The sequence below is a fragment of the Leptodactylus fuscus genome, chromosome 5 (genome assembly GCF_031893055.1).
Source record: "Leptodactylus fuscus isolate aLepFus1 chromosome 5, aLepFus1.hap2, whole genome shotgun sequence".
NCBI classification, from domain to species: Eukaryota; Metazoa; Chordata; class Amphibia; order Anura; family Leptodactylidae; genus Leptodactylus; species Leptodactylus fuscus.
Genome location: NC_134269.1, coordinates 173419363 through 173446719, shown reverse-complemented (window position 1 = coordinate 173446719; position 27357 = coordinate 173419363). Strand labels below are relative to the sequence as shown.

General features: G+C 42.8%; 1 protein-coding gene across 1 annotated transcript in view; it reads right to left on the bottom strand.

Moving 5' to 3' along the window:
- LCP2 (lymphocyte cytosolic protein 2) overlaps window positions 1–27357 on the bottom strand; it is a 62547-nt gene that overhangs the window by 19166 nt on the left and 16024 nt on the right. The window contains exons 4-9 of the mRNA XM_075274768.1: window positions 8543–8605; window positions 6229–6299; window positions 4456–4496; window positions 2829–2997; window positions 1621–1709; window positions 874–934 (exon numbers count right to left, since the gene is read on the bottom strand). Coding sequence (XP_075130869.1) covers window positions 874–934; window positions 1621–1709; window positions 2829–2997; window positions 4456–4496; window positions 6229–6299; window positions 8543–8605 — 494 coding nt within the window. The remainder of the gene's footprint in view (window positions 1–873; window positions 935–1620; window positions 1710–2828; window positions 2998–4455; window positions 4497–6228; window positions 6300–8542; window positions 8606–27357) is intronic.

The following is a 27357-nucleotide window of genomic DNA, read 5'->3' as shown; positions in this document are numbered from 1 at the left end:
TATATTTTATTCTATAATGAATAGGCCGCCAGTGTAGCGACTGGCACAGACCAGAGGCATCGCTGTAGCGTCTAGACTGATAGATGAACCTGGCCGCTGCATTCAGAATAGATTGTAGAGGGGAGAGTTTAGTGAGGGGAAGACCGATTAGTAAGGAGTTACAGTAGTCAAGGTGAGAGTGAATCAGAGAGACAATAAGTGTCTTTAGTGCATCTCTGGTGAGGAAAGGGTGTATTCTGGAGATGTTTTTGAGATGGAGGTGACATGAGCATGCAAGTGATTCAATATGAGGGGTGAAAGTAAGGTCTGAGTCAAACACAATCCCGAGGCAGCGGGCCTGCTGCCTAGGAGTTATAGTAAGGCCTGAGACTGCAATGGATATATCAGGGACAGATCTGTTAGATGGTGGAAACAGTAGTAGTTCAGTCTTAGAGAGATTTAGTTTCAGATAGAGCGAGGACATGATATTAGAGACAGCAGAGAGACAGTTGCTGGTGTTCTGTATGAGTGCAGGGGTGATGTCACGGGAAGATGTGTATAATTGGGTGTCATCAGCATAAAGATGGTACCTGAAGCCAAATCTGGCAAGTGTTTGTCCAATGGGGGCTGTGTAGAGAGAAAAGAGCAGGGGGCCTAGGACCGAGCCCTGAGGAACCCCAACAGCAAGGGAAAGAGGGGAGGAAACAGAGCCCGCAAATGGTAAACTGAAACTGCGGTCTGAGAGATAAGAGGAGAACCAGGAGAGCGCAGTGTCGTTGAGGCCGACTAAGCGGAGCATAGTGAGGAGGAGATGATGGTCAACAGTGTCAAAAGCTGCAGAGCTACACATAACTCAATAGCAAAATCATTGATATTAATGAGATTACTACATACGTTTTTTGGGCTTTTGTAGTCTAGGGTTATCTTGTTCTAGAGAAGGCTGGACTCCTGGGAACTGTATCAAAACAATTTTATTACTAATCACAGTCCTGTTCTTGCAGTTCACATAGACACATTGTGGGTCCCAAGTAGTGCAGCAAAAGTAGAGTTATACTTTTATTTGAGCAAATATTTTACAAGTCTATAAGAAATATTCATAGCATACAAGAATAAAAGAGAACACAGCTTTACGCTAGGTTCACGTTTCCTATCTGCATCCATCTTAAAAAGAAGATGGAAGTTTCTTTCTATTATGCTTGTTTACTTTCTAAACTAAGCAGATTGTCTCTGGAAGATGGCAATGCAAACAAACAGACACAGACAAACTTTTGTATATACACACATCTATCTATCTATCTATCTATCTATCTATCTATCTATCTATCTATCTATCTATCTATCTATCTATCTATCTGGTATTGCTAGAATCGTTCTGACCCATAATGTTATTTATCCCATATGTTGATCCATGGAATCATGAATTGGTGGCTTTTTTCATTCCCACCTATTTAGAGTTAGAAATGCAGTTAATAAGTTGTAGTCACCTCCTAATAATATTATTGACAAATACAACTCGTCTTGGAAATGTTATGGCTCTCATGACAATAAACAGTTTCTAAAGATTTGATATAATCTATAATATGATGCAATTTGTAAGTTTGACTAACATGGTATTATAATATATGAATATAATGGACATACCGTGTTTCCTCTTAGTGGAAAAGGTGAAACTTCGGGTCTTACAGGAGGATTTGGGGGATATTTTGCTGAGTTATTTGGTATTGGCCTGTCTGAAATATAAGAGAACACAATATTTTAGAAAGCAATCCTATGGAGAATGGCAACAGAATGACACAAGTAAAAATATTTGATTATTGCACATTATCCTCGCTATAATCGCATCATCTTCTGAGTTACACTCACAGAGCTATAGAAAACCGAGATCTACCCTATACCACTGTTTGCAGTTGTGCTGAGACATGCAGGTAGGTTTTTCTGTATATTCAGAACTTATATTGAGGAAACATTTTGCTAAACCATAAATGTTTCCCTTTGGGAGCAATCACACGGAGTAACGCCGGGCGTGTATTACAGCCGTACACGCCGGCGCTACGGCAGCCTGCCAAACACTTCCCATTCACTTCAATGGGAGCGCTCGTAACGGCGGCGTTACGAGCGCTCCCATTGAAGTGAATGGGAAGTGTTCGGCAGGCTGCCGTAGCGCCGGCGTGTACGGCTGTAATACACGCCCGGCGTTACTCCGTGTGAATGCTCCCTTTAAGTCTCCACATAGCGAGCGGAAGATAAAGTATGCTACAGAAAAGCGACCACGGCATAAACGCATTGTGGCTTCTTCCACAGCGTTTTTCATAGAAGGTCCGCAGAGGAAAACTCTTTCTGTCTCTGTTTGGCAGTCTGTTAGGCTCTGTTCACAAGGGGCACGGATGGTGGATTTTGGCCCTGACTCTGACGCGGGAAGCCGCGTCAGAATAGCGCCAAAATCGGCCTGCCGCAACTTCCGACAGTCGCGGCACTCTGGTCCGGCATAGGCCCAAATGAATGGGCCCAGCCTGAAGCATGCTGCCACAAGGCGGGTGCCACAGCTGAATCAGCCGCAGAATCCGCCTAAAGAAAGGGCAGCTGGTCAGCAAATTGCGGAGCGCAAAATCCACTACAGTCATGTAAGACCAGCCTTAGCCATTGCTGACATAGGAACATGATATTCCAAATTGTCTGATGGATGCAATGTTCTGTACCCCTATATAGCTCCGGAACAAGAACTCCACACATGCATCTTCCCTGGTAAGACAACCACCAGCTGCTGAATCCAGACGAAAAGTAAATAAGTAAATGGAGTGATGTTCAGATGTATATAGAGATGAGATTCAAAATTTCACAGAGAGATTTACCAATGTAGTCTGGGTTGGAAGAACTTGGTTTTAGGGAATTGACAGGAATAAAATCATTATTGGAAGGAGGTGATTCATAACCATCACTAGTCCCACTGTCTTCATCTTCTGGAGCCGGGGATTCATAATCTTCATTATCTGGTTCATCTGGATTTTCATAATCCGAATCCTAAATTATAGGGTAGATATAAATATTGGGAAAGGGATAATAATGGGCAGTCACTAGTATAAGTAAGTGGATACTGAAGTCAGTGCAGTTATCTTCCCAACTAGCGTCACAGCCCCATTGCAGTTTTCCAAGGTTCCTCTGGGTACTGTGGTGCTCCTGTTGGAAATCACTGGTTTAGCCAGTAGCGTGCAAGTGACCTAGTTTTTTCCCCCCATTTTATTGTTGATAATGATCAGTTCTAGTTACCTATGGCATCCCCTATTACTACTGCCCATTGGACATCCTTGCTCTGCCTGCTGTGTCTGTCTTCTATGAGAACATCAACATACCCCATGCCGCTGCCTATACAGTACACATTCACTTCCCCTTGCCACCTCTTAAATGGTCAGCATGAACCAATAATCTATTCCTGGTCAATCTACCACATCTCTGCGTTATTTAATGCACCCTCCCCCATTGGAAGGTGACTATGCAATAGCTTTCCCAGTGTCCTTGTGAAGGTGTTTTGGTAGGTGACGTCTGCTCATTTTTTGACCTCTGTCTATTCACCCATATCTGAACGTATTCTTCCTCCCTTGCTCTCTGCCTGTTGACCAAATTAGAAACTATTCCACCTGCCCTGATCTATGCCAGTTGGATCATTGTGAAAGAACACCACCTGAGTCAGCCTCAACACATCCCATGCCATGCACAGGTGTCTCATGACCCATCTGCAGAAGCCACCACTAACCTGGGCCTACTCCGGAGCTAGTGGTTTCCTGCAGAAAAACATTTCCATACGGGTGACCAAATGTGTTCACCAAGCATAGTGAACGGTTATGTATGTCATGTTTGCAGATTTGGAGAAGAACATCTTTTAAGTCTTCAAAATTACATAGTAGATGAGGTTAGATGAAGACATCAGTCCATCAAGTCCAACCTATAACCCTACAATCCCCTACAGTGTAGATCCAGGGGAAGGGAAAAGACCTCATGAGGTTCAAGCCAATTGCCCCATTTCTTTTTTTTTTAAATTTGATTTTTATTGAGAAAAAAGAATTTTACAATATATAAAACAAACAGAACAAGAAACACCAGAGCGCCGTACATTCACATTTCAGCCTATAAGATCAATACGCCGTTCAAGTCTCAGGGCATAAATACACCAAAAAGAACAAAATACCAATTGCCCCATTTCAGGGGAAAAAAATTCCTTGTCGACTCCAATCTGGAAACAGTATAAAAACCCTGGATCAACTGAAGTAGTTGGTGCACTGGGGGTGGGCCTTCATCTCCCCGGTGCACTGATCTTGCCATTCAGATCCAATTTCAGCATATATTATATATAAGTTACAGTTTGTTGCCTAGGATCCTGAATCTTTATATTTCTTTCTTATATTTCCTCCACTGCATTCTTACTGTTAAAATAGTCTTTTTTAATAAAACTGAATTATATTAACTTCTATCAATAATACTTACAAATGAGTCAGTATCCGATCCTTCCCAGCTTTCAGACTGGTCTTTAAGAAAAAGAAATGAGGATGTTTTTTAGAAATGCATGCCAGGAAATAAATTATATTATCTAACAATATATACAGAATATACTGTAAATTTGTAGAACCCTGAGCTAATAGCCACAGTGTATCCCTAGTGGTGTCGCCATTGCACATGGTGCTGCACATAGCAAAGAGTAGTGGAAAAAGCATTCTATTACAATAAGGTACAATTTCTTAAGTATCAGCTCTATAGCAGGGGAGTAATAACAAAGAGTGGGCCCCATAGCAAACTTTTGTCTTGGTCATCTCCACAAAGCACAGTGCTCCTTTATCTGGTCTCCACATGGTAAAAGTCTTCCTTTGCTGACCCACACATGGTATAACACCCCATTTACACACAGTATAATGTCCCATAGTGGCATCTGTGCAATGTAATGCACTATAATGGCTTCCATTCAATATAATCTCCCATAGTGACCCCTTCATACAGTATAATATCTCATAGTGGCCTCCATACAATGTAATGCCCTAAAGCGGCTTCCATTCAATATAATGTCCCATAGTGACCCCTCCACACAGTATAATGTCCCATAGTGGCCTCCACACAGTATAATGTCTGATAATGGCTCTTTCACACAGTATACTATCCCATAGTGGTCCCGACACACAAAATAATGTCCCATAGTGGCCTACATACAGTATAATGTCCCATAGTGGCCTCTATACAGTATAATGTCCCATAGTGGCCTCCATACAGTATAATGTCCCATAATGGCCCCTCCACACAGTATAATGTCCCATAGTGGCCTCCATACAGTATAATGTCCCATAGTTTCCCCTTCACACAGTGTAATGTCCCACAATGACACCTAAGGTCGCGGGCCCCGTAACAGTTGTGGTAGTTCTGCCACTGTGTTTCTAGGAAAGTGCAGTTACACAGAAAATATGAGTATGGCTTCCATAGTGGCAGATGTAGGCATGTGGCAATACAGTATGTATTATAAGGTTAACTTGGCACTTAACACATTAAAGAGGAGCTTTCAGCACTTTCACCAATTCAAGGTCTTAGAATATGTTAATAGACACTGCTTTACCAATTCTAGCACAGTTGGAATTTTCTCTCTTGCCTCCACCATTCCCAAGCAATAAGCGCAGGTAGTTTTGGTGCCTGATGTGCTATATAAGTTCTGTAATGTCAGAAGGGATGGAGTGGGGGGGGGTCGTGATTCAGAGTTATAATCAGAAGCAGCCAGTGTCAGAGCTCAGAATCACACCCCTTGTCTGCTCCTGCCTGACACCGCCCTCCTGACAATACAGAGACTAAATAGCATATTAGACACCAAAACTAATAGCACGTAATTGCTCAGGAACACAGGGGGCTAGAGAAAAAAAATACAACTGTCTCAGAATCAGTGGAGCAGGGCCTATTACATAATGCAAAGAGCTGAACTTGGAGGTGATGAAAGATCCTCTTTGACTGTGGCACACTCAGTCCTCAATGATTTGTTATGTTCTGAGATAATACATGTTGCTGCAAGTTTTTAGAGTCAAGATCAACTTTATAGGAAGTACATTTGTAGATACAGAGCATTCTGTGTTTTACCGTTGAGTGGTAGGATTTCGGTAATCTCCATGTTAGATACTTGCTGATGTTGGGTAGTGCGTATTTTTTTATAAATGGTTCAGCAATATGGTTAAATAGATATAAAAGTTGTTCAAATAGTCAAAAAACTGTTTCAAAACAAGTTAAACCTACTTGCATCATAACTTGTCGGAGGATAAGGCCCGTGCAATTTTCCTGTTGAGTAACCTCTCTGTGTTTCTGACCTGTAGAATTAAAAAAATGCATTTCTCGTACAATATACAAGTTAAGAGAGCTAAAACAAAAACAAAAAAACACTGTAGGCCAAAGACTCACGGAAACTCAACTTTTTTTGTTGTAGATTTTGTTGCGGTTTTTGAAACCAACGCCAGGAGTGGATTAAGCAGAAGTTAGAAGTTTAAGAACTTCCTCCATATTTCCCATTCCCTTTGTAGCCATTCTTAGTTTTGGCTTAAAAAAAATGCAACAAAATCTGCGACAAAAAAATCTGCGTTTCTGCAAAGTGGGGCCTTAGGGTAAGTTCACACGGGGTCTTTTGGACTGGAACCTGAGGCGGAGGCCGCTTCAGGTTCTGGACCAAAAACCGGGTAGCCGCGGCTGAAAGCCATTGCACTGCATCGGCACTCTGCTCCAGATTAGGCCCTATGATTGGTGTGTCTTCAGGCCGAATCGTGAGGTGACTCGGCCTGAAGAATGAGTAACTCGCTTCTTTATCCAGGAGCCGGAAGAAACAGCTCCCAGAAAAAAGACCTGAGTGGCTCCCATTGATTTCAGAGGGAGCCGAATATTTGGTCAGGATTTTGAGGTGGATATGGCCTCAAAATCCTGACCAAGTAACTCTGTGTGAACTTAGCCTTAGCCGTAAGTTGAAACTGTTGAAACCTGAAGCCACAACTCCATCAAAAACTAGTAACTGGATTGGATGAAGGCCCTATTAGACAGGCAGATATTCAGAGCTATTAGGCTAAGGCCCCACGTGGCACTCCGCAGCAAAAAAGCGCTGCAGGAAAAAGTGCGGTGGCAACTGCAGTTTCCTGTGTGGACTTTCTGTTGCAATTATACCTATGGGGAAACCGCTGGCGTTGCTGTAGATGTAATTGACATTGTGGCCACGTGGCCTGTCCACAGCGCAGTTTTTACTGCACTGTGGGCATGGGATTCACTTTAACTGTAAAACGACGTGATTTTACGCCACGTGGGGCCCCCACCTTATCAGGAAGGAGTGCTCTTAGAAAGGCTGGTTACAGCCTTTTTACATTGCATTGCCGATCAGTTGCGAATGGTTGTTGATCCATTGCGCTCATCTTTTATGCAGGATAAATGATACAATGATATCGTCATCACCCTCAATACCCAAACCATGCCGCCTATGCTGCAACATTTCTAATATGGCCAAAAGTGAGCTTCAGCCATGGTTCATATGGTGTTTTTTTAAATTAAGAACTGCAGGGTCTCTGTTACTTGCAGTCATAAGCAGCACACTGTCCTATGCATAATAACATACTATTCATTACTGCAATAAAAAGGATGCAGTTTTTATTGAAAAAGCAACATGAGAAAGCAGCCTGAGGGTTAAGGACATGTTTAAACAAGACCATTCACAATCTCTGCCAAGTCCAGCTCTTTGTATTATTTAAATTGTGTTGCTGCACTATTCCTGAGCAATGAGTGCTGTTAGTTTTGGTGCTATTTACATTCGCTACTGTCAGGAGGACGGTGTCAGGCAGGATCAGAAAAAGGGATAAGATTCTGAGTTCTGACACTGTGCAACATTGATTGGAGCTCCAAATTACACCCCCTTTCCAGGTCCTGCCTGACACTGCCCACCTGACAGTAAAGAGCCTACGATAGCATATCAAGCACAAAAAAGTAACAAAGTAACAGTGCTTGTTGTTAGGGCAGGGTAGGAGCTAGAGAAAAATCTAATTTGTGCTGGAATCTGTAGAGTGGTTCCTATTAAGGGTAAGCTCACACAGAGTTTTTTGGTAAGGATTTTGAGGCTGTGTCCACCAAAAAGATGGCTCCCATTGAAACCAATGCGAGCCGGTCAGTTCTTTTTTTCCGGGAGCCAGTTTGTTCAGGCTCCCGGAAAAAGAAGTGAGATGCTCATTCACGAGGCAAATCCACCTTAAGACACTCCCTCCCAACTAGGCCCATTCATTTGGACCTAATCCGGAGCAGAGTGCGCGACTGGATGCTGGTGCACTGCATCGGCATCCAGTCGCAGCTACCCGTATTTTGGACCGAAACCTGAGGCGGTCTCTGCCTCAGGTTCCGGTCCAAAAAGCCCCATGTGAACTTACCCTAACAGATGCTGATGAGTTGGTGGAGGTAGTGAAATGTCTTATGCAAAAGTCAAAACCAGGCATGGATTTTATTTCTTTTTTTTTAATCCACTTTTAGTTCTGGCTTGAAAAACGTGAATGTTCTTACCCTCAAGAGGATTTAAAAAACGGTGAAAACATACCTGGATGGGAAAAGTCCTTTCTTTTCTTTTTTATTGATTTCTTGTTGAATTTTTATTAGCATTCTAAAAAAGAGAGACAGTGTTTTTAAAGGATGTGTGTGCATATGAAATCAGGATATTCTTTGTTCTTACTGCTCTTAAGGCCCTATTAGATGGGCTGGAGTGGTGGAGTCAGAATTAGAGCCAATATGGGTGGGGTCAGAGTAAAAAAGTTACTGACTCCAGCTTTAAAATAAAATGATTACTTGATTTTATCTAAAATGTAGTCCTTTAAATTCAGTTACTAGCTTTTTAATGAATTACAGGAAATTTAGTCATTAATGAAGGAGTCAGAGACGTAGCAGAAGTCGTTGTTGGGATGGGGAATAATACGGAGGTCAGGGTCAGAGTCGATGGTTTGGCCAAATCAGAGTCGATGGTTTGGCCAACGTACTCTACAGCCCTAGTACTTGAATTGGCTGATCCCACATACGAGCACAGTGGCCACCAGACTGTCTATTGAATTAGAAGAGTAGATGCTGATGAACCTTGTTTGCCTCCCTGCCCTGCACCATTCATTATCTTCTATATACTGTGACAATTTCATCATGCTATCGTAAACCTGGGCAGAACAGGCCAGCCCCGGCCTGCATACACAGAAGAAAGTGTGGGAATAAGTATAGGAGAGTACAATGAGGAACATCAGCGCTCTTGTTTTCAGGGAACACTATAAGTGTTACAAGAGCTTTGAGCAGCAAAGTGTGTGGCATTAATATTTGTAGGGTGCACTACATGCAGCAATCTTCTTTCATGGTATATCATAGGTGAAAATGTATTTTCATAAATGGGGAAATTCAGTGTGTTACAGAAACAGATAATACAATAGTAGTACCAAAAAACACATACAAAGCTCAGAATATAAGATAAAAAGATACTAGGAGTCATAACAAAGAAAAAGAAAAAGATTTCAGGATCATTTAGTTCTCTGTGCGGAGTGATCTTCGCTTAGCCTGATGTTGATTATACAGCCTGACCGCGGTTGGGAGGATAGATCTCCGATAGCTCCTTCTCACACTTAGGGTGAAGCAGTCGGTCACTGACAGTACTGCCCAGTGCTATCATGGTCTCATCCATGGGATGGAAGTTATTCTCCAGCATGGAGCTCACCGCGGACAGTGTTCTTCTGTCCAGGGGGCTCCCCAGGACAGAGCTGGCCCTTCTAACCAGCCTGTCAAGTCCATTCCTATCTCTAGTTTATATGCTACTCAACCAGCAGCTCACTCTAAAGAAGATGGCTGATGCTACCACAGAGTTGAAAAAGACCATAAGAAGTTCCCCCTGGACTCCAAGGGCCCTCAGCCTCCTGAGCAGGTAGAGTCTGCTGTGACCCTTTCTGTGCAGCACATCCAGGTGATCATGGGAACAATCAATGACATTAATAGCTATAAGGGGCATTATTCATGAATTGCATGAATGAGTCTTATAATGCAGAATAAATTTATAGTGTCTGTAAATTTACCATTACCATAAAAAAAGCATACAACTGTATCCAAACAAAGAGTTTTTCAGTATCGGATCAAATACAGACATGTGTAGGCAATGCTCAAATGACTACATCGGGCTGACTTCAACCTGTTTTATTTGCAAACTGATAAAATCAGTTACTGTACAGATACTGTAGATTCTTGTATTCAGCCTCTTAGGAAGGAATCAGTCTCAGTCATAGTTAGAGTGGCACCGCACCTTTAACATCAATCAATGTTTTGGATACTACACGGTGGGCCATAAGTATGGATACACCCAAGGGGGCCATAAGTATGGATACACAGAGATATGGATACACCCAAGGTCTCCGGATCTCACTCCCTTGGACTTCTATCTCTGGGGCCATTTGAAGACTATGGTGTACTCCATGAAGATCCAGGATGTGGGGCACCTGAAACATCTTTTAGTGGGTTACTGTCATTACTCTATGTCACCAACATGTCAGTAACTCGATAATGAATAAAGCTACGTTACAACTGAGCACACCATTGTTTTTCTTGTGCAATTCTCCATGTGTTTGATGTGTCACATGGCCCCCTTCCCATTAAAAAAGTAAAGTTGAATCCAAAATGGTGGCTTTGCAGATGGCCACCAGCCTCAAATGTTTCCCCCATTCCCAAGTACTAATATGCCACAAACGGTAAGGTGATATCAGTAATCACTTCCATTGTATCTTGGTGTATCCACACTTATGGCCCACCCTGTATACTGCATGTAGCAGGGCGGATACACTGATGAGAGTATACATTTATACCAATAACATAAATACCAACTCAACTTTTATAATGGCTTATTTCTACCATAGCCCCCAGTTCAGACTCCTCTTATATATAATCTGCCCCCCTATTGCCACCATTTCATCTTCTGCTCTACAACAAGGCTCTCACAGGTTAAGGCCACATGTTGAAGAAAAACTGAATTTCTTAATGCAGATTTTGCTCTATTTTTTTCTTAACCAAGCCCAAGAATGGATTTAGCATAGGAGATAAGTATAAGTGTTTTTTGTACATTCCTTCTGGCTTTAGCTCAAAAACTGCAACAAATTCTACAAAAAATATCTACTTTTTTGCAATGTGTGACCTGAGACCACCTGACCAAGAACTGACCTACATGCTGTGTACCACATTTATTATGTGATTATGGCATTTTTTAAGCTTTTCCTTCAAAAGGGTTTGTATTAGTAAAACACTGGGTGTAAGTTATTGTGGAAGAGCTTAAGATGAGACTTTATGTGCCCAAACTCTTAAACAAAATTCTAGCACAAAGGAAGTCACTAATAGATGGTATAAATTTACACTTGGCATGAGTCAAAGTGATATATCTGACAAGTTTTTAGACTGCATGCAATCCTAGATTAGACAAACAAACAGGAAAAGGACATGGATGATATACTTGTTACATCCGTGCCTTCTATGCGCCCATTCATTTCATGCCCAGGCCACAAAGAGAACAGAAATAGCATCTGCCTTGAGTCTATGACACAGATCTATGATAATACCTATGTATGTGTACTGGGCCATAGAAAATCATGGGTCAGTGTGTTAGTAGGTTGAAGATCAGAAATGTATACACTGGGGGCACCATGGTGCTTCAGTGGTTAGCACTACAGCCTTGCTGCGCTGAAGTCCTGGGTTTAAACCCTGCCAGGAACAACATCTGCAAGGAGTTTGTATGTTCTCACCATGTTTGCATGGATTTCCTCCCATACTACAAAGACATACTCATAGGAAAAAAAAAAAAGAAAGTACATTGTGAGCCCTGTATGGAGAAATTTGTACACTGAACGTAAAGAGGACCTTCATGAAGTCCAGCTCTTTACATCATTTAACAGGTGCTGCTCCATGGATTCTAACCCAGTTGGAAGTTTTTTTCTCTAACCCCCATTATTCCTGAGAAGTGAGTGCTGTTAGTTTTGGTGCCTGATATTCTATTAAAGAGGACCTTTCACCGATTTGGGCACAGACAGTTCTATATACTGCTGGAAAGATGATCGGCTTTCCCGAACTGTGCCCCAGGTAAAGTGCTATCGGTCCCGGTACCGTAGCGCTTTACAGTCAGAAGGGCGTTCCTGACAGTCAGTCAAGTATGTCCTTCTTCACAGCAGCGCCTATAGTGCTGTACAGTGTGAGCGGGGAGGAACGCCCACTCCCCTCCCCACTGTAAAGAGCTACGGTACCGGGACTGATAGCTCTTTACACGGGACACAGATCGGGAAAGCAGACAGTGCACTGAATTCAGCGCACTGTCAGCTTTCCAGCAGTATATAGAACTGCCTGTGCCCAAATCGGTGAAAGGTCCTCTTTAAATGGATTCTATCATTAAAACCCCTTTTTTAGGACTACCACGTCGGAATAGCCTTAAGAAAGACTATTCTTCCCCTAGCTTTGGAAGTCTCCATGCCTGCGTTACGGTGATATTCCGGTTTTCACTGTATGCAAATGAGTCTCCAGACAGCACAGGGGGTGTTGCATGTGCTGCCTGCAGACTCTCCAATGATGTCCTCCATCTTCTTATCGAGACCAACTCTTCTCTGTGTCTTCATCCAAAAGTACCAACTGTGCATGTCCGTCGGTCATTTTCCCATGGCTGAACGGACAATCATGTAAGAGACCACAGGATAATGGCTGATGGAAATGAGCAGTCACTTTCGGATGGACATGGAGAAATGGCAGTCTCGAGAAGAAGATGGAGGGCATCGCTGGAGAGTCTTCAGGAAGCACAGGGGACGCCCCCTGTGCTGTTTGAGGGAAGTGGGACTGCCCCTTGTGCTGTCTGGAGACTCATTTACATACAGAGAAAACTAGGAATATCACCGTAACAGCGATAGTGGTAGAATAGCCTTTGTTAAGGCTATTCTGACTTGGGAGTCCTGAAAAAAGGGATTCTCATCATAGAATCCCTTTAAGTCTGTACTGTCAGGCAGGAGCAGACAAGTAGAGTGATTCTGAATCATGACACTGGCTGCCTCTGATTGGAGATCACAGGATTTCTCTGCGGACATTTTGGTATAATTGCCATGCTGCAATTTGCAAAAACGATTGAGTTTTCAAAATGTCACGGCATGTCCACGGCAGATTTTTTTTCTGTAATGTGTGGCCAGAATTCCATCCACTTTGTAGACACCGGCTTAGATTTTGTGAAGGCAGCATTTCTTGTAGCATTCACTGTTTGTATGTTTGGAACCGTCGTCTATACGAACAATTGACGAACATTCGATGCAAGCAAATAGCGGTCTAAACTGAAATGTGTATGGCCAGTTTACAGAAAAAATGACTTTTAGATTTAGGATAAATGTGAATGTCTGTAAAATAATAATAAAAAAAAAAAGCTGCAAAATTGCTGTTATTTGCAAACACATGAACTTAAATGTCACCGACAGTCATGAAAGAAATTCTACCCAAAGCAAAATATTTGACCTTTTGTGCAGTAACTGTGGGTTTCCCACCAAAGCACGTGGGAAGAATTTTCCATCAATGAAAAAATACAAACCGGTTGCCAAATGCAAGATATCATTTTACCGCCACATAGTAGCAAGTATTGTAAACCAGGGACTGCTGGTATTTTTGCTGGCTTTGCAGATATCTCACAAAAAAGTCGAACTACGCAGTATTTATTTGTTACTACAAGCTTCAATGCAAAGTGATCTGCGCTGGTGATTCTAACAGTATACAAATTTCTTCTGCTTGTTTCACCCACAACTTTTAACCTTTGCAATGCAAACACTGAAGTTGCAGGAGAACTTTAGTCATTCCTGCAGGGGTGTGGCATCAAAAATTATTAGATTTTGCCACGGTCACTTTCAGAGACATGCTGGCAAATATCCCTGATGGGAATTCAGCTGTATGTTCTGCAATTGTCCCCAGCCAGAGAGTAGTCCTCAACCACTTAAGCCTGGTTCACATCTGCGTTCGGTGTTCCACATGGGGACCCCCTGAACGGCATACCGAACATGACATGTGGTGAGCTTATGAAAGCACACAGACCCCATAGACTATAATGGAGTCCGCGTGGTGTCCGCACGGAACATGTGGAGAGAAAAGTACTTCATGAACTACTTTCCTCTCCACATGACTCATGCGGACACCGCGTGGAAAACACATGGACCTCATTATAATCTATGGGGTCCGTGTGCTTTCACTGCTCACCACTTGTCAATGCGTTCGGTATTCCGTTCGGGGGGTCCCCATGCGGACTCACCGAATGGAATACCGAATGCAGACATGAACCAGGCCTTCTAGGGTCCATTGTCACTTCATTCATGAACAACTGACTCTTCCAGTCCCAATCAGATACCTCAGTCCAAAAGGACATAAGCAAAAGTCCGAAACAGCCCTACTAGGGCTTTAGAAAGCTCTTCAGTAAGCCCAAATCCAAACACAGAACCTTCCCACTGTTGCTAAAGTAGTTTAGGACATTTGTGCTCTTCCCAGTGCACTCCCCCGATACCCCCTGACCACTCTGATTCGTGTTATAAACTGGTACCACTTCATATAGGGGTTGTTTGCACACACATGGTACATTAATTTAGTCCCAGCCACACCTTTGCAATGTAACACTGTATTACTATGCATTGTTTTACATGGCATAACAAGGCATTATCCACCAGTTATCTCACTGGTGCAACATAGTTCAAGGATATACAAATGTGAACCCCCTAGCATGCACAGTTCACAGATATATATATATATATATATATATATATATATATATATATATATATATATATATATACATATATATACACACATACAGTGGCGTAACTAGGAATGGCGGGGCCCCGTGCCGAACTTTTGACTTGCGCCCCCCCAACCGACACCGACGCCGAAGACCACACAGTATTATCCCCCATAGTGGCCCCTGCACACAGCATTATGTCCCACTGTGGACACCCATAAACAATTATTATTCTCTGGGGTCTTTTCAGACCCCAGAGTATAATAATCGGAGACCCGGGGGAATGAAAACATAAAAAAATTACTGTTTCTTACCTGTCCCCCGGCTCCTACGCTGTCTTCTCCGCTGCCGTCCTTCTGAAATGACGTCAGACGTCACATGACCCGGGACGCAGGCCAGGTTCATGTGACGTCAGAGACGTCAGAAAGGACGTCAGGAAGGAGGTCTGGCAGGATCGTGGAGAGGTAAGTAACACTGTTTTTTATGTTCCCTTACCTCTCCCGGGCCTCCGATCATTATACTCGGGGGTCTCCGAAGACCCCTGAATATAATGATAGTATTTGTGGGGCCCGCGGTGTCACTTACCGATCCCGGGTCTCCGGGTCTCTGCTTACATTACAGCGGAGACCCGATACATTAGCTATGGTGATTGTGCTACTTTGGTGCGAAAGAAGGAAGGGGGTCACACTCAACAATGCCCGAAATCAGAGTAGACACTGATGGCAGGCACTAACTCCAGGTCTCCACTTCAATGTACGATAGCTATGGCAGCCACGCTGAAGTAGGGCTTATATTTCATGCCTACTCCAAAAAACCTGCTAAATTTAGCTAGGGCTTATTTTTGGGGAGGTCTTGTTTTTGGAGAAACATGGTGCTAAAAGCTTCAAAGCCATGCAAACCCATGCTACTAATGCATACAGGAAACCAAAGAAACAGGAAACAAAAGAAACACAAAAATATTGGAACATGCCAATGAACACTAGAAATTGTGCAAAGTGTATAACCTCATCGACAGCTGTGTATGAGTTGAATGTCTTCCAGCAGGATAGTAGCCAAAAGTTTTGGTGCAAATGTTCTTATTTTCTATACATAGTATTGTTATAAACAATTCCATGGGAGGAAGTGCGTATCAACAAACATTTGGTGCTTTTGCACAATAACTTGTTCTGACATTCTCGATCTGTGGTTTGTACATCCTTCCTCGTATCGGAACAAAAGAACTTTCAGGTTGAGCACTAGTTAAGCTTCTGTCATTTGTTCAGGAGAACAGAAAAATGTTTCATTAAATCTATCGTATTTGTTTAGTAATATAGAATAATAGCAAAGTTATAGCTGTGTGAAGGCTTGTTTTGCAGGGCAAGGTGTAGTCTTTATTTTGGGATACATATAACGCCTCATTCACACTTGTGCCTGCTGTCCCTCTCCCATGACATGAAGGACTTTGTGTCCGTCCAAAAAAAGTGGTTTCCCAGCGGAGAGGTTTCAAACTGATACTTGCAGAGCAATGTACTGTCAGAGGGGGTGTTTCTTACTGCCCAGCGATGATGGTGAGCAGTGAGGAACGCCCCCCAGTACTAGTCTATGTGTGAGTACTGTTAGGATGCAAGGGAGGTCATGGCTGCCCCCTCTGACAGTACAGCACTATGGACTCTACTGTTAGGAGGGGTATTCCTCACAGACTGTCAGAAACGCCCTTCTGACAGTGAAGAGCTACGGTAATGGCACCAATAGCTCTTCACCAGGGGCACAGAACGTGAAAGCCGATGAAGTGCGGTAAGTGCGCTGAATTCAGCACAATGTCGGCTTTCTAGCAGTATATAAAACCACATGAACCCCAAGGACATAAAAGGTTCTCTTTAATGCGATTATTACCATGGAGGAAAGGTTTGCTTGACTGGGGGTCATACAGAGCCCCCTTTCAACAAATAAGCTCTCAGTCATAGTTGCTGTTGACCATGGTCCATGGCATCAGAGGTGGTAAATGACAGATGGACAATGCCAGTGGGTGCCTTTCTATGTGTAAGACTGTTTAGCTATTTGAGGCATAAGTTTTTGTGTAATGAGTAGTACTGTATACATTTTAGGATAGTTTAGTGTATAAGTTTAGTGTTTGGGTCTATATGTGTTGATATATAGTAAATATATATTTTATATGTATTTGTAATTTTGATGAAATACAGTTGATTTATACATAAAAATCATCTGTATTTCTTTTATTCCCATTAGGGGACTTTTACATTCATAGCTTTTGTTGTTGTTGTTGTTCTGGTATCTTTACATAATGCTTTGTCATACTGTGTGTCTATAAAAGAAAAAATATATATCCTTGTACCGTGTTAGCCAGTGGATATGAAATGAAAGAAATTTTCTGAGAGAAGTCCTCAGTAGTTGATACCTTTTTTAATGGCTAACTCAAAAAGTTTTTTGATGACATATCGAGCTTTCGGGACTACTATAAAGGTCCCTTCATCAGGATGGTATAACACAATGTCTGAAGGTAGGCATATATATACAGAGAAATGGAGTGTTAGATGCAAAATAGATGGAAAACAGAACATAAACAGTTTGAAAAAAACACATATATATCAGTTCGCAGGAAAGTTCTCTGGGTTTATGGCTTCTTTGATCAGTGACGTGGTGTCTAGTGGTTATAAAAGGCCATAAAACCCTGGGCCCTGTTTAAACCTTGTTGGAGAGTGCGAAAGGTCTTCATAAGTTTAAATTCCCATATGAGGCGATCTTTTCTGTCTCTGAAATTCCCCCTCAGTACCAGGATCTTCATATCCTGGGTCATATTATGATTTTGATTACAGAAGTGTTCTGGCACCGGGAGGTCCATTCTTTGCTCTCTAATCGTATGTCTGTGTGAGTTCATCCTCATCCTAAGTGACTGTCCTGTCTCACCTACATACAGGCCCTCAGGACACTTATTTTAATAACTCCGATCTTGGTATTCTGGTGGCCCTGGTGACCAATTGATAACCAAATCACCAGGGCCACCAGAATACCAAGATCGGAGTTATTAATATACAATACCAAACAGGAGAACACTCGGGTGCCCCTGGTTGTCACATATAACCCCCACCTGGAGACGCTGAGAGGAATTACACGCAAATTACATCCACTACTGAAAAAAGACAACCATCTAAAATCCATATTTCCAGACCCCCCTCTCCTGTGTTACAGACAGCCACCAAACCTCAGGAATATGATTATTAGCAGCTCACTGTCACCTCCAACTAACAAAGGAACATTTCCATGTGGACAGAAGAGGTGCAAAACCTGCCCGCACATACTGACTACGGACAAAATAAAGATCCCGAACTCTGATCGACACTACAAGATCCCAGGTAACTTCACCTGCAGCACACCTAATGTAGTGTATTTGATATTGTGTACTAAGTGTCCTGAGGGCCTGTATGTAGGTGAGACAGGACAGTCACTTAGGATGAGGATGAACTCACACAGACATACGATTAGAGAGCAAAGAATGGACCTCCCGGTGCCAGAACACTTCTGTAATCAAAATCATAATATGACCCAGGATATGAAGATCCTGGTACTAAGGGGGAATTTCAGAGACAGAAAAGATCGCCTCATATGGGAATTTAAACTTATGAAGACCTTTCGCACTCTCCAACAAGGTTTAAACAGGGCCCAGGGTTTTATGGCCTTTTATAACCACTAGACACCACGTCACTGATCAAAGAAGCCATAAACCCAGAGAACTTTCCTGCGAACTGATATATATGTGTATTTTTCAAACTGTTTATGTTCTGTTTTCCATCTATTTTGCATCTAACACTCCATTTCTCTGTATATATATGCCTACCTTCAGACATTGTGTTATACCATCCTGATGAAGGGACCTTTATAGTAGTCCCGAAAGCTCGATATGTCATCAAAAAACTTTTTGAGTTAGCCATTAAAAAAGGTATCAACTACTGAGGACTTCTCTCAGAAAATTTCTTTCATTGTGTGTCTATAGTAATACATTAATGCCTTTGCATGTAGAATACACCCTGTAAGGAACAATACAAGGGAAGCCATCTTCTTTGGACAGTTTTGTGGCCAGGACTGTTTGGTTAAACAGCTAGCATTAGGGGAAACAGGGTGGCTCAGTGGTTAGCACTGCAGTCTTGTAGCGTTGGAGTCCTGTGATCGAATTCTGCAAAGGACAACACCTGCAAGGAGTTTGTATGTTCTCCCTGTCTTTGCGTGGATTTCCTCCCATACTCCAAAGACATACTTATAGATAAAAATGTACATTGTGACTCCTATATAAAAAAACAAGCCACAGACTGGTAATATTATGGATAATACAAGCATTTTCTTGAACAGGCATGTCAGGGAGGTGACAAGTCCGCTTTAAATGTATCTGAGCTGTAACTGAAAAATATTCAATTAATCAAGTAGTGTTTTGAGGCCACTCAGCAAGGTTTTCTATCATGAAAGTTCTGGCTGGCTGTGAATAATGATCTTACTGCCTTGTACTGACAGCAGTGACTGTAGACTACAAAGCATAAATCCAACTAGATTTTTAGGTGCTGATTAATTTCACAATGTATTTGTTGTCCTAATCCAGAGATCGATGCTCGCAGTTACCAGGGGAGGTTTTTTTTCTTCCTTTTTCCGTATATACTCGAGTATAAGCCGAATTTTTCAGCCTCAGTCCTCAAGCTCAGGGACGGGGCAGACAGCCACCAAAACACCCCCTCCCCTTCCCCAGCACCCAGCATCTACTGCACCCAAAAACTCCGACCATTTTAATTTTTGAAATTCTCCAGTAGCTGCTGCATTCCTCCCCCCCCCCCCCCGGCTAATACTCGAGTCAATAAGTTTTTCCAGTTTTTTGTGGTAAAATTAGGGGCCTCGGCTTATATTCGGTTCGGCTTATATTCGAGTATATACGGTACTTCAATTGAACTCTTCAGTAGACTTTGCTGAGACTCTCATGGGTCCTATTTTAAAGGGTCCATGATGAATTTGTGAGATCTGTCCTGGTTCCTTTCAGTTGTAAGTCTTGTAAGTTGTACATCACTGACACATTGTGATTTTCTAGCAAATAGATCAAAAGATGTTTAACCCCTTCACGCCATGGGCATTTTTGATTTTCATTTTCCATGTTAGACTCTCCCCCTTCCAAACCTTGGTTAGGGGGATATCGTCACTCCTTGGGGAGAGACCACCATTTAGGTGTGTGGAGACTTATTAAGCCTTTAGCACTCCATTGTGCAAGGGACCATGAGAAGAATATGCAAATCTGTCTTCCATGATGTAATTAGGAAGTCAGATGCCTCAGTGTTGCAAACCAATAGAGGGCGCTCACTGGAATGTGCAAGCTGACTTCCTAATTACATCATGGAAGACAGATTTGCATATCCTTCCAAACCTCATAACTTTTAAATTTTTCCGCTGCCAGAGCCATATGAGATCTTAATGTTTGCGTGACAAATGTTTCTTCATGATGCCACCATTAATTGTTCTGTACAATATACTGGGAAGCTGGAAAAAAATATCAGAATGCGGTGGATTTGAAGAAAAAGTGCATTTGTGCGACTTTCTTACGGGCTTTGTTTGTACAGCATTCACTGTGCAGCCACAATGACGTGTCACCTGTATTCTGTTTCGGTGCGATTACGAGGATACCTCATTTATATGGTTTTATTTACATTTTAACCCCTTAACAAAAATCCAAAACTGTGTCAATTTTTTTTTTTCTAAAAATCGACATATTCTGACAGCCGTAACTTTTTTATACTTCCGTGTACGGGGGGCGTCTTTTTTACAGGGTCAGGTGTACTTTTTAGTTCCACCATTTTGAGGAATTTCTATTGCTTTGATCACTTTTTGTTAAAATTTTAATGGGAAGAAAAACAATGAAAAATTAGCGGTTTGGCACTTTTGATTTTTCTTTCCCCATTACAGCGTTTACCGTACAGGAAAAATATTTTTAGAGATTTGTAGAGCGGGCGTTTTAAGACACAGGGATATCTAACAGTATTTCAGTACTTTTATGTGTGTTCTAGGGAAAGGAGGGGTGATTTCAATTTTTATTATTTTTTATTTTATTTTTTTAAATGTTTTACAATTTTTTTAATGCAGTTATTAGACACACGAACCCCCAACCTACACCCCACCCTCACCCGATCCCTTCCCCCACCCCCAACTATTCTATTCTTTGGCAACATCAAATGTTTTTCTTCGGTAATGCTGATAAAGCACATTTGTATTTGCACTTGTACGGTATTTGTATTGGGGCTCCTATTGCAGGCTACATAGAATAGTCTGCAATACAATCCATTGGGACAGCTCCTGGCTGTCATAGCCATGGGATCCCGGACCTGGATCTAAGTCTGGGTAACAGCGATCACCGGAAAAATAGCGGGGTTAATTCCCACGATTGGTGTGGGCACTGATCATGGGCGTTAGCGCTGGGTGTCTACTGCATAAAATGTTTAGACATCCTGTATCCACCATAATAGTACGGCGGATGTTGGGAAGGGGTTAAGGAAAGATATTTTATCCACAAATTATTTATTTATTTTTTAAACAATATTCTTTAAGAATATTCCTGGAACGTTACTTTATCTTTAGCAAGGTGTCATTGAACATGTATGGCCAACTTAAAAAGAACCTTTCAGGTCCTCTACAATGTGGCATTTTATATATTGCTGCAGTGTGCTCATTTGAAAGAACTTTCAGTTTTACAGGTACTTTCAGATACCGATATCACTGTATTGTCAGGGAAGCCGACCTCACAGCTTAGTGTAAGTGAAGAATCCCCCCCTCCTCCCAGTCTTCTTCTATACAGTTGCACTGTAAAGGAAGGCGTTCCTCAACACCCAGTGAAGATGCTGATCTATCAGACAAACTTCTTTTGACAGTGTGGTCATATCTATAAAGGCACAGATACCTCTGGCACCAGAGCACATACATGTAAAACTGAACATGAGCTGAATATAAGATAAGATATAAGACAATCCTTTAATTGTCCCACCATGGTGTTACAGCAGCATAGATAATACAATAATAATACAAAGACAAACCTGCAGTAGTGACCCCTCACACCTTCTCCAATCTCTGTCGCCTGCTGTCACTACTTACCTTACTAAAATATTTAACCTCTCTCTCTCTTCTGGAAACTTCCCATCCCTTCTTCTAGCATGCTGTTATAACCCCGCTATTAAAAAAAAAACCCTCCCTGGACCCGTCCTGTGCTGCTAACTATCGACCCGTCTCTAACCTCCCCTTCATCTCTAAACTCTTGGAACGCTTAATCCGCGGCCTCTCTGCTAACTCTCTGCTTGACCCATTACAATCTGGTTTCCGCGCTCTGCATTCTACTGAAACAGCTCTCACAAAATTCTCCAATGATCTCCTAATGGCTAAATCCAATGGTGACTTCTCTCTTCTTATTCTTCTGGACCTCTCTGCAGCTTTTGACACGGTTGACTATCAACTCCTCCTCACTATGCTCCGCTCAGTCGGCCTCAACGACACTGTGCTCTCCTGGTTCTCCTCTTATCTCTCAGACCGCATTTTCAGTGTATCATTTGCAGGCTCTGTTTCCTCCCTTCTTTCCCTTGCTGTTGGGGTTCCTCAGGGCTCAGTCCTAGGCCCCCTCCTCTTTTCTCTCTACACAGCCCCCATTGGACAAACCATCGCCAGATTTGGCTTCCTGCACCATCTTTAAGCTGATGACACCCAATTATACACATCTTCCCATGACATCACCCCTGTACTCATACAGAACACCAGCAACTGTCTCTCTGCTGTCTCAAATATCATTATCTGAAACTAAATCTCTCTAAGACTGAACTACTACTGTTTCCACCATCTAACAGATCTGTCCCTGATATATCCATTGCAGTCTCAGGCCTTACTATAACTCCTAGGCATCAGGTCCACTGCCTCGGGGTCATGTTTGACGCAGACCTTTCCTTCACCCCTCATGTTGAATCACTCGCACGTTCATGTCACCTCCACCTCAAAAACATCTCCAGAATACAGAATACGCCCTTTCCTTACCAGAGATACATTAAAGACACTTATTGTCTCTCTGATTCATTCTCGCCTTGACTACTGTAACTCCTTACTAATCGGTCTTCCCCTCACTAAACTCTCCCCTCTACAATCTATTCTGAATGCAGTGGCCAGGCTCATCTATCAGGCTAGACGCTACAGCGATGCCTCTGGTCTGTGCCAGTCGCTACACTGGCGGCCTATTCATTATAGAATAATATATAAACTTATCACCCTCATCCACAAGGCTCTCCATAATGCCGCACCTCCCTACATTTCCTCCCTCATCTCTGTCTACCGCCCAACCCGTGCTCTCCGCTCACTCAATGACCTAACACTTACATCCTCTATTATCAGAACCTCCCACGCTCGTATACAAGACTTCTCCCGAGCTGCACCACTTCTCTGGAATGCTCTACCCCGGACAATCAGATTAACTCCCAATTTCTACAGTTTCAAAAGCAAACTAAAGACACATCTTTTCAGACAAGCCTATCACAATTTCTAACGTAAACCCTTAACCCTCCTCTGTCCCCGCTCCCACATTACCCCACATGATATGATGTCATCTCAGGATAACTTTATAGGTCCAAGCTCCATCCACATGTTAAAGGACACGACTAGTGACGGCTCATACAGTTTTATGTCTGTGTAATGACAGTCACCTCTATTATAAAAGTGTCTGACCTCTGCATAAGCAATGCTGCCCCTGCTACCTCTTGTGTCACCCCCTCTACCTCATAGATTGTAAGCTCTTGCGAGCAGGGCCCTCAGTCCCATTGTGTGAAATGACTTTCTTTGTAATGTATCTTTCTGTCTGTATTTGAACCCTACAAATTGTACAGCGCTGCGGAATATGTTGGCGCTATATAAATAAAATGTATTATTATTATATTATTAAAGACAAAAGCTCCACGGTACAGGCATTACAGTGACAGTAGGTACAGATAAAAAGATACAGGTAAAGAAAATAGTAGGAGGGCTATCACAACTTCAGGATCTTTCGGTTCTCTGTATGGAGTGATCTCTGCTTAGCTCGGTGTTGGCTTTGCGGTGCTATATAACATACCACATCTCCGAAGACATGAAATATCCTATTTAAGCAACTGTAACAGCCAGTATGGACTAAAAGGTATATAACTATTTCTGTAAATGACCCTTGGTAAGCTTGGTCATAAAATTTGTGTATTGCTACCGTGCTCTAGCGAAAAAAGTCAGGCATCCAGAATTTTATTATATTAGTTTATCTACTGTCATTTATATTAGTTTATCTACTGTCATTTCAGTTTTGGAGTGATAGGGAGAGCTTGTTCTGAGGGTGATAAAGTGCTTTCATAGATTTGGTTAGGCAGGAAATAACAGCTCTTTTCAAAGCTTAATACATCATGCAGCGTAGCAGCAGAGGAAGTGGGCGAGGATGTGGACGTGGATATTCCGCTGGGTATCCAGTCCACAGTCCAGATACTGGAGAGGGGCTGCCAGCATTGCCTCTCGTCAGTAGCAGCAGGGGATGTGCGCGAGGACGTGGACGTGCATACCCAGCTGTATATCCACTCCACAGTCCAGGTACTGGAGAGGGGCTGCCAGCAGTGCCCCTCGTCAGTAGCAGCAGGGGACGTGGGCAAGGATGTGGACATGGATATTCCGCTGGGTATCCAGTCCACAGTCCAGCTACTGGAGAGGGGCTGCCAGCAGTGCCCCTCGTCAGTAGCAGTAGGGGACGTGGGCAAGGACGTGGACGTGCATACCCAGCTGGGTGTCTAGTTCACAGTCCAGGCACTGGAGAGGGGCTGCCAGCAGTGTCCTTCGTCACTATGAGCAGGGGACGTGGGCTAGGATGTGGATACCCAGCTGTATATCCACTCAACAGTCCAGGTACTGGAGAGGGACTGCCAGCAGCAGCAGGGGGATATGGGTGAGGACGTGGATAACCAGCTGGGTATCCACTCCATAGTCCAGGTACTGGAGAGAAGCTGACAGCACCCAATTTACTCTTCCTCCTCATACTCCTTATCCTCCTCCTTCTCTTCCTCCTCCTCCTCCTACAACCCCAACCCCTACTTCTGAATGTGATTTTTATATATATATATATATATATATATATATATATATATATATATATACAGTCCTATGAAAAAGTTTGGGCACCCCTATTAATCTTAATCATTTTTAGTTCTAAATATTTTGGTGTTTGCAACAGCCATTTCAGTTTGATATATCTAATAACTGATGGACACAGTAATATTTCAGGATTGAAATGAGGTTTATTGTACTAACAGAAAATGCGCAATATGCATTAAACCAAAATTTGACCAGTGCAAAAGTATGGGCACCCTTATCATTTTATTGATTTGAATACTCCTAACTACTTTTTACTGACTTACTGAAGCACAAATTTGGTTTTGTAACCTCAGTGAGCTTTGAACTTCATAGCCAGATGTATCCAATCATGAGAAAAGGTATTTAAGGTGGCCAATTGCAAGTTGTTCTACTATTTGAATCTCCTCTGAAGAGTGGCATCATGGGCTACTCAAAACAACTCTCAAATGATCTGAAAACAAAGATTGTTCAACATAGTTGTTCAGCGGAAGGATACAAAAAGCTGTCTCAGAGATTTAACCTGTCAGTTTCCACTGTGAGGAACATAGTAAGGAAATGGAAGACCACAGGGACAGTTCTTGTTAAGCCCAGAAGTGGCAGGCCAAGAAAAATATCAGAAAGGCAGAGAAGAAGAATGGTGAGAACAGTCAAGGACAATCCACAGACCACCTCCAAAGAGCTGCAGCATCATCTTGCTGCAGATGGTGTCACTGTGCATCGGTCAACTATACAGCGCACTTTGCACAAATAGAAGCTGTATGGCAGAGTGATGAGAAAGAAGCCGTTTCTGCACGTACGCCACGAATAGAGTTGCCTGAGGTATGAAAAAGCACATTTGGACAAGGCAGCTTCATTTTGGAAACAAAAATTGAGTTGTTTGGTTATAAAAAAAGGCGTTATGCATGGCGTCCAAAAAGAAACAGCATTCCAAGAAAAACACACCTGAATATCATTGAACATCTGTGGGATGATTTGAAGCGGGCTGTCCATGCTCGGCGACCATCTAACTTAACTGAACTTGAATTGTTTGTCCAAAATACCTTTATCCAGGATCCAGGAACTGATTAAAAGCTACAGGAAGCGACTAGAGGCTGTTATCTTTGCAAAAGGAGGATGTACTAAATATTAATGTCACTTTTCTGTTGAGGTGCCCATACTTTTGCACCGGTCAAATTTTGTTTTAATGCATATTGCGCATTTTCTGTTAGTACAATAAACCTCATTTCAATCCTGAAATATTACTGTGTCCATCAGTTATTAGATATATCAAACTGAAATGGCTGTTGCAGATACCAAAATATTTAGAACTAAAAATGATTAAGATTAATAGGGGTGCCCAAACTTTTTCATAGGACTGTATATATATATATATATATATTTCCATTATCTCCCCCCGCCCCCAGGGGGTTGCAACTCAATTTTTTAGGGCTCCAGCCGAAGGGCCTGCAAAATAATTTTTTAGGGCTCACTCCCAAGGGGTTGAAATCTAATTTTTTAGGGCTCCCCCAAGGGCCTGAAAATTAATGTTTTAGGAGTCCCCCAAGGGCCTGAAAATTAATGCTTTAGGGCTCACCCCCAAGGGCCTGAAATCTAATTTTTTAGGGGTCACCCCAAGGGCCAAAAAAATAAAACACTGCTGCTGCATGGCTCTAGTCACCCCAAGGGCCAAAAAATGAAACACTGCTGCATGGCTCTAGTCACCAAAAGGGCATAAAACACTGCTGCTGCAAGGCTGTACTCACTCCAAGGGCCAAAAACACTGCTTTTTAAAGTATCTACTCATTCCTAGGGCCAAAAGCACTGTATTTTAAAGGCTCTACTCACTCCAAGGGCCAAAAACACTGCTTTTTAAAGTATCTACTCATTCCTAGGGCCAAAAGCACTGCTTTTTAAAGGCTCAACTCACCCAAAGAACCAACAAATCCCTGCTGGTGCAAGGCTGAACTAAGTTAAAGGGCCTAAAACTCTGCAGGTAGAAGGCTGAAGTCACCCGAAGGGCCTCAATTTCTGCTGGTAGCTCAGCTTAAGGTCCTGTAACTTAAGATGGAAGGGCTCATGTTAAGGGCCTTAAAAGTGAATTTTGGAAGGTCTTACCACATCACACACACACACACACACACACACACAGGGGCGGATCCAGGGCCGAGCGAGCCGGGCAACCGCCCGGGGCCCCGCGCTTAGTGGGGCCCCGCGGCCCGGCCCTAACAAAATGGTCCCGGTCAGCCTCGGCATAGTCGGGCATGTCCCGGAGCCCACAGAGCCTCTGGGGGCCCCCCGGCACTTGCCTGTCACGATTTCAGCTCATCGGCGTCCGTCCGCCGATGAGCTGAATACATACGCGATGCAGGAGCTGTGAGCGCAGCTCCTGCTTTAAAGCTCTGGCCCGGCTTGCGTGTATAGGCGCGATGACGTCATCACATCGCACCTACACATGCAAGCCGGGCCGCAGCTAAGCAGGAGCTGATCTCACAGCTCCTGCATCGCGTATGTGA